Below are 8,132 nucleotides of genomic sequence, written 5' to 3'. Positions count from 1 at the left end.
ATGAAAATCCTGATGCGGCCCGGCCTCAACTAGATTCCGCCTCCAGCGGCCCCCGGCTGATTTGAGCTTGAGACCCCTGCTTTAAAGTGTTCATTCTTTTTTTTTTACTGTAAATAAACACATTTTTATAACTTAATACCTTGCTATGGCATTAAATGAACAAATCATTCAAAATCTTGCCATGCTTTTGTCATCAATATTTTGGCCAATTAGCAGATCATCATGGTTCTCAGTGACCTTTGTTAGACAGAAATATGGCACAGTTGAAGTGCTTGAAAATATTGATATGTGTTAAAACAAGCTGGACTTTCAGCATTTATGTTCGCTGGCATCTTTCAGTCAGGACATCACATTAAAATTGTTCACCACTGGTCACTTGAGGGTCATTTAAACAGAATTCAGGCTTAATAGTCGGTTTTGCGCTTGACTAGAAATTTGTAACAGCATCTATCTTCTCTTTTCAGTTCAAATGAGCGGCAGCCAAGCTGCTATTTTTTGTACCTGCAAACTCAGGATATAATTTTTCCTTGCTCATCAGGCTGTTTCACTGCAGTTTTGAACAGTAAAGGATGGTGATGGAAAGCTGAGATCAACTGTTAGATACTGTTGTTTTTCTATCTATACTTTTCTCCATTATTTGTTGTTTGACTGTATCTATCCTTTTGTTTGCATTACATTGTTTCTTTTATATATTTCAAAGTTTTTTACTTTTGTAGTTTTACTTTTTTTCTTTAAGCTATTTCTGGGAGCAGCTAACAAAATTACAAATTTTCTTAAGAGAAATTGAAGGGGTATGTCGCTTTCTTTTTCTTATCATTACAAAAGCATTTTGTCTCAAAACTTTGTTTGATGTAAAGAGGGAAAAAAGCAAAATGTCATGAATTAAACTCAACTTCTGGAAATCTTGATCAAATTGTTTTTTTTACCCGCTTTCTTAAAATTGGTTTGTTCACAATTGTAGTTTTGATTTTTGGGATACAAAGGGTTTTGACAATTTTTAAGTGGCAGTGAGTAGTTGGGGGATATCACAACTGTTGTAAAGTTCTGGAACAGATGAAAGGTAAAAGTTTAAAAATGAATTATTTTGCCAAAAATTAAAATACGTTTCAAAAGAAAGCTCTGATTGATAAATGTTTTACAGACAGTTATTGATTTTATTTTATTTTACGATATGTTTAGTGGTTTTGAATAGGTCAAGTACTATCACTTCATACCTCTTCTTACACTTTGACGAGAATTTTGTGACCTTCAGACAACATCAAATGATTCATGCAGGATTTGATATTCTTTATTGAAGAAGTAAAAGGTTTACAGCTTTGCAACGACAACACAGTATTTTTGGACCAAGTTCCATCCATTACACAAAAAGATTATTCATTTGATGTACCGTTGTAACATCAGACCAAGTGGGCTTAAAAGCATGTTATCATTTCACATAACGGTTGTTTATTAAAGTAATACATGAAAATATTTCAGCAAAATAAAGGATTTTATGTTAAAAAAAAGGGATTTCCTCAGTTGTGCAAATATCTTTACAATAAAGTATTTGAAGTTCAGATAGTTGGTGTAACTCAAAAAGTGACCAAATAATTTTCATCAGGCCAGTACTGCAAAAACTGATTAAAACAAAGAAGTTTAAAAAAATGTATTGAAAAGATTAGTTTAAAAAAAATAAACAAGCACATAACACCTATACTAATGGGTGTTTCTAGAAAAAAAAATGATTTAAGAAAAAATGTAAAGATAATTTGTAGTGTTGTGTGTTTGTATTGTATTGTATTGTCTGGATTCTAGATGTAAGTGAGTAGCTGAAATTGTGATCAATTAATATATTTTTTTTTAAATTCTAAAATTTTTGAGTTAAATTTCATCACTTTTCTAAATACTTTGAAAATATTTTTCTAAAAACAATAATTTCTTACTTCTAATACTGATGTGAGATTGACCTAAATGTGATACTGTGTTTGATAGATATCATTCATTTTTGAAGAGAAAGTAAGCACAATCCTGTGACGGGATCTGTAATGCACCTTTCAATCAGCTGAAGATAGGTGAGGTTCTCCTGAGTATTGGGATCAAAGAAGCCTTTTGTGTCATCGTCGGGGTCAGAGAGTATCTGGTTCATTTCTTCATCAAAGAAGCCTCTTTTATACGCAACTTGAACGGGGACTCTGTGACTGTGGACTGGATCAATAATGCCTCCTGTGGCAATCTGTGCCTCGAGTAGACGAATGCCATGATCTTTCACAATGAGGTCCTTCTTCAGAGCCTGGAACAAGGAAATTGTGTTTCCAGTGTAGGGATCTTTGTATCCTGTGACTGCTCTCTCTGCGGAAAGCAGCTTGTTCTTCCATTCGTTTCCAACTACTCTTTGAGCTACAGCTTCCTCCACTGAGAGCTTCTTGTTGTTTACTGGGTCAATGACAAAGCCTGTAGCAGCTTGGGCCTCCAGCAGAACCAGAGAGGTCCCAGGAGTCAATAAGCCTTTGCCTTTAGCTTCATAAATACTCATAACTTGTCCCGTTGACTCAATTTTTACACCTGCTATGGACTTGGTTGCTCCCAAGTATTTTTGCACTGATTCCATTTCAGACACCTTGTCTGCAGTTATTTCTCCCCGTAAGAGCTTAATCAATAGTTCCTTCGAGATGATCTTTGACTCAAACAGCTGACTGGCTGAGACCTGCTTTCTTAGTCCATAAAATTTTTTTTGTTTTGATTCCTGTTCAGTAACTATTACTGTTACAGTTTCTATTATTTTCTCAATTGTGATCGCACCTGTCCTGTATTGTTGTATGAGTTGCTCTCTTTTTTCGTTTGAAATGTATTCAGAGAGCAACACCTCCCAAAGCGTCATGTCTTTGTTTTTAAATTGTCCTGCATTCAGTTTAAAGCTTCTGCCCTGGAATGCAAGCTCCACTTGCTTTTCAGTGTGGAATTCATTTGGCCCTTCTTTGTTTAGCTTCAGAAGCAGCAGTCCAGTTTTAGGATCTTTTTCACATCGACTGATAAGCCCGTTGTACGATAGATTTTCTTTGGTATTAGGGTCAAAGAACCTCATTGCATCACCAGTGGGGGTCAACAATTCTTTGTGTGTTTTTTCATCCAAATATCCCCTCATTATAGCAACATGAGCTGGCAGCCGGTGACTTTGATATGGGTCAATTATTCCTCCTGTTGCTATTTGTGTCTCAAGAAGACACAGTCCTGCTCTCTTCTCAATAAGCTGTTCATTCATTGCCTCAAACAACGATATTGTCGCATCTGTGAATGGATCTTTATAGCCAGTGACAGCTCGTTCAGCTGAGAGAAGCTGCTCATGTACATCTGGTCCAATTACTTTTTCTTTTGCAGCTTCATCAACAGAGTAGAACTTATTTTTATTTGGATCAATTATCCATCCAGTGGCAGCTTGCGCTTCGAGCAGCAAAAGTGCAAATCCAGGAGTCAACAAATCTTTCTCTTTTGCTTCATAAAAGCTAACCACTTCCTGAGTTGGATAAACTTTGATTCCAGCAATGCTCCCTGTTCCTTTCAAGTATCTCTTTATGGGTTCTTCTTGGGTTAATGCATCAAAAGTGAGTTTGCCGTCATTCATTTTTTTAACTGTGTCTCCATCAATGATGTCAGAATCCAGTAGCTGCTGGGCAGATACATTTTTTCTTATCCCCATCACTGTTTTGGAAACTTCACTTTTTTCCAGTTTCTCAATTGTGGAAATCACCAGTGTAATTAGTGTTGACTTGGTGATTTGTCTTGTTCTATATTTTTCAATTAATTCAAGTTGTTGGTCCTCAGTGAAGTAGCTTGAATGTATCAAGTCCCAAAGTGAAACAGATTTTCCAGAGTAGCGCCCCATCGATATTTTGACAAATTCTTTTTCAAGCTCCTGTTTTGATTCCATTTCTGTATATGTTATCTGCTTTACTGAAACCAATTTTGGTGTGTCATTCAATGGTAATAACAGAAGTCCTGTTTCTTCATCTTTTACACATCTGCTCAACATCTCCATGTAAGTCAGGTTTTCTTTTGTTTTGGGGTCAAAAAAGCCCCTTGTGTCATCTGTTGGATCTTCCAAAATTCGATTCAGCTCTGCATCAAAATATCCCTTCTTGAATGCCACCTCCAAGGGCAAGTGAAGACATTTTAAAGGATCTATGATTCCTCCTGTTGCAATTTGGGCTTCGAGTAAGCGAATACCATGCGACTTGATGATGAGGTCCTTTTTCATGGCTTGGAATAATGAGATCTTTTGACCCGTGTATGGGTCTGTGTACCCAGTGACTGCTTTTTCTGCAGACAAAAGCTTTTCATACATTTGTGGACTAAATTTGTTTTCTTTTAGAGCTTGTTCCACAGTAAGTTTTTGGTTCTTCAGAGGATCAACAATAAACCCTGTGGCAGCTTGTGCTTCCAGAAGGCACAAGGCAGTGCCAGGTGTAAGAATGCCCATTTTTTGAGCCTCATAGATGCTTAGTTTTTTGTTAGAAGGTTGGAGTATTAGTCCAGCAATGCAACTTTTCCCTTGCAAAAAGGACCTCACACTGTCTATCTTTAGCACATCAGTGTTTGTCATCTTGCCCTCAATTAAACTGGCATACATTTTATCATCAACAATTCCAAGTTCGTGAAGATCCACAGCAGAGATTTCTCCTCTCAGAACTGCAAAGCTAAGCCCTTTTTGTTGCTTTATCTCTTTTGTCTCAATAATTTCAACAACTGTGACTGTGAGTTGTTCAATTGTAATTTGCCTGGACCTGAAAAGCTTAAAAAGCTCCTGTCTTTTGTCTTCAGATAAGTACTCTGAACTGATAAGGTCCCACAAAGTTGCATGCTTGCCCTTGAATCTGCCGTGCTTGATGTCAACAGTTTTTGCTTTGAAAGTTTCACGTAAACTGTCATCTTGATTGGTCTTCTTACTTTTACTGGTAAGAGGCAAGAGGACAAGGCCTGTACTGGGGTCTGTTACACATCTATCCAGGAGCTGCAAATATGTCAGGTTCTCATGAGTATTAGGATCAAAGAAGCCCTTTGTGTCATCACTTGGATCACTAAGGATTTCATTCATCTCTCTATCGAAGTACATTCTGTCATAAGCCACATGGACAGGGATGCGATGGCTGTTTATTGGGTCAATGATTCCCCCAGTTGCAATCTGTGCCTCCAAAAGACGAATTCCATGTTCTTTAAGGATGAGGTCATTTTGCATTGCTTGAAACAAAGAGATTGTTTTTCCATTGTTTGGATTTTTGTATCCAGTGACTGCTTTCTCAGCTGAGCGCAACTTCTGACAATATTCCGGCCCAATGATCTTTGCTTTGACTGCATCATCCACTGAAAACTTTCTGTTTCCAATTGGGTCAATAATAAAACCTGTTGCTGCTTGTGCCTCCAGAAGAATCAGAGCAGTTCCTGGCAACAGCTTTCCTTTCTGCTTGGCCTGGTATATGGTGATAACTTGGGAGTCTGGGAGCAAAATGCCAGCAATGCTGTCTTTTCCCTTTAAGTAGACATTGACATTTTCATCTTCAGTGATGTCCTTCACAGTCTTTTTCCCTTTTTTCAGATCTTCCAGAACTTCCTCACTAATGATATCTGCTGTTACAAGCTGTTCAGCAGTAACATTTTCCCTGATGCCTTCAAAGACAACTTCAGTTGTTTTTACAGATTTTTCTATGAGTTTTAAAACCATTTCAGTAATTGTCTTAATATTAAGTTTCCCATCTTTGTACTTTTGAAAGAAGTCTTGCCTTTGAGATTCATCAAAGAACTCAGACATCAGCAGTTCCCAGAGGGATACTGTCATTCCTGCGTACTTTCCATACAGCACCTTTACCTTCTCCTCCTTGAAGATCATTTTGGTTTTGTAATCAATGAAGCTTGAATTGGTTGTGTTTGTTTTATCATACAGTGGGAGGAGGCACAGCCCAGTAGCAGGATCAGTGACACATCGTTCCATTAGCTGAAGGTAGCTCAAATTTTCTTCAGTGTTGGGGTCAAAAAAACCCTTTGTGTCATCTCCTGCATCCTCCAGAATCTTGTTCAAGTCCTCATCAAAGTATCCTCTTTTGAAGGCCACTTCTATTGGAAGCCTATGACTGTAGATGGGGTCTATGATCCCACCTGTAGCAATTTGTGCCTCCAACAAGCGTATCCCATGTTCCTTAACAATGAGGTCTTTTGACATTGCTTGAAACAGGGAAATGGTCTCCCAATACGGATCTTTGTAGCCATTCACAGCTTTCTCAGAAGAACGTAGTTTTGCATGTATTTCTGGGCCAATGAGTTTGTGTCTGAGAGCCTCATCCACTGTGTATTTCTTATTGTTCACAGGATCAATCATGAAACCAGTTGCTGCTTGGGCTTCCAGAAGAACAAGTGATGTTCCAGGCATCAAAATTCCCTGCTTCATAGCTTGATAAATGCTCATTCTTTGATTAGATGAGAGAATAGCTATGCCTGCAATGCTGCCTTTACCTTCCAGGAATTCTTTCACTGTTTCCAACAGCATCACATCCTGTGTTGTGGTTTTTCCATTTTCCAGGTCATCATATGTTTTCTTGTCAATAATATTCGATTCAAACAACTCACTAGAGGAAATGCCTTTGCGCAGACCTCTGAAGGCAGTTGAAACGGGAAGAAGCAAGAGGCCTGTGTCAGAATCCACAATGCATTTGTCCAGGAGGTTTCGATAATCAAGGGTTTCTTGCGTGCCTGGATTGTAAAACACCTTCAACTCAGACATTTCGTCAGAAAGCAGACCTTTTTCATAGATGCCCTTCTGAATTGCATGGTCAACTGAGATGTTTTTTCTCTCCAAGGGATCAAACAAACCCTTTGTTGCTATCTGTGCTTCTAGCAACCTCAATCCATATTCTCTTGGAACTAAATCTTTTTGCATAGCTTGATATACAGATATCATTTGGCCAGTATAGGGGTCTACATACCCAGTGATAGCTTTTGAGGCTATTAGGAGTTTCTCCTTCATCTCTGGTCCAACTACTCCATCTTTAACTGCATCAGCAACGGCCAGCATTCGGTTGTTTACCAGGTCTACGATACCCACGGTGGCAGCTTGTGCTTCAAGCAAGGCTAAAGCTGTTCCTGGTTTCAGCAAACGCTTCTTGAAGGCTTCATAGACAGTTATCTTCTCCTTTGCTTTCTCCAGAAAAATACCTGCCACCGGTCCACAGGGTTGACTGAAGCCATTTTCCTTCGTCACTGTGCAGAGATTGACGGAGTCCATCTTTGTAGAAGCCCTGTCAACACAGAAACAGCAAACTAAATAAGTTCAGGTAGTTTTTCTCTCAGTGTTTAAACCAGCTATTGTGTCATGACTAAATTTTGTTAGTTAACCAAAATTAGTTTCATTTCTATGTACAGTATGTTAGTTTTGTTCTGAGTGCTTTTTTGTTTGTTTTCAGTATTTTAACTCTTAGAGTCCCATAGTCAAAGAGATGATTACCGTATTTTTTGGACTTTAAGTCGCTATTTTTTTCCTAGGTTTTGGACCATGCGGCTTATACAAAGGTGCAGCTCTACTGTGGATTTTTCTTCCACCAGTAGGGGCGCTCTATCCAGAATTAGAATTTAAAAAAAGATAGAATAGCGTGTGCTATTTTTTCTTTAGCAGATGGAACACTCACTGTTTGGAAAGAATCCGCTCAGGTACAAACTTATACCTTTACATTTGGTTTGGAGTAAATCTCAAATTTTTAACATAGAAATTTGCAGCTTACAGTCCAGTGCGGCTTGTATATATATTTGTTTTTTGCTTTGTTTTTTAAATAGAGTGGATGTGGCTTATATACAGGTGCGCTCTATAGTCCAAAAAATCTACTTTTTTAACATTTTCTGCAAAACATAGTGTTTCTCCTTGAAATGTAGCTGTGTTTGTGTAATTACCTTTCCTCTCCTTTTATTTATAATCTCTGTTTCGTCCTTTTTTTACTCAGCATCCTTCAGTGTTTGTGGCTCCATGTTTGTCTCTCTTTTTAATTTACTATTGGGATGGTAGATATCCCCTTTATTGAATCTGGATTAATTTAAGGTTTCATCTTATTCTTACATTTAGGAGAATTCGTCTCTCTACAGTCACCAAATTGGATCTGGATTTATGTGTTTCTAACGAT

General features: G+C 38.0%; 2 protein-coding genes across 2 annotated transcripts in view; one reads left to right on the top strand and one right to left on the bottom strand.

The window, feature by feature from the left end:
• fbxl6 (F-box and leucine-rich repeat protein 6) overlaps nucleotides 1-908 on the top strand; it is a gene marked incomplete in the record, with an annotated part of 15,860 nt that extends 14,952 nt beyond the window's left edge. The window contains 1 exon segment of the mRNA XM_036214123.1: nucleotides 80-908.
• A 362-nt stretch (nucleotides 909-1,270) lies between these two features.
• The window catches only part of LOC112161520 (plectin), a 12,797-nt gene continuing 5,935 nt past the window's right edge, over nucleotides 1,271-8,132 (bottom strand). The window contains exon 3 of the mRNA XM_024296708.2: nucleotides 1,271-7,259. Within this exon, the coding sequence (XP_024152476.1) occupies nucleotides 1,979-7,246 (5,268 nt within the window). The 5' untranslated portion in view covers nucleotides 7,247-7,259 and the 3' untranslated portion in view covers nucleotides 1,271-1,978. The remainder of the gene's footprint in view (nucleotides 7,260-8,132) is intronic.

The sequence above is a fragment of the Oryzias melastigma genome, linkage group LG11, assembly GCF_002922805.2.
Source record: "Oryzias melastigma strain HK-1 linkage group LG11, ASM292280v2, whole genome shotgun sequence".
Lineage (NCBI taxonomy): Eukaryota > Metazoa > Chordata > Actinopteri > Beloniformes > Adrianichthyidae > Oryzias > Oryzias melastigma.
This window is presented reverse-complemented; position numbering and strand designations above follow the sequence as displayed.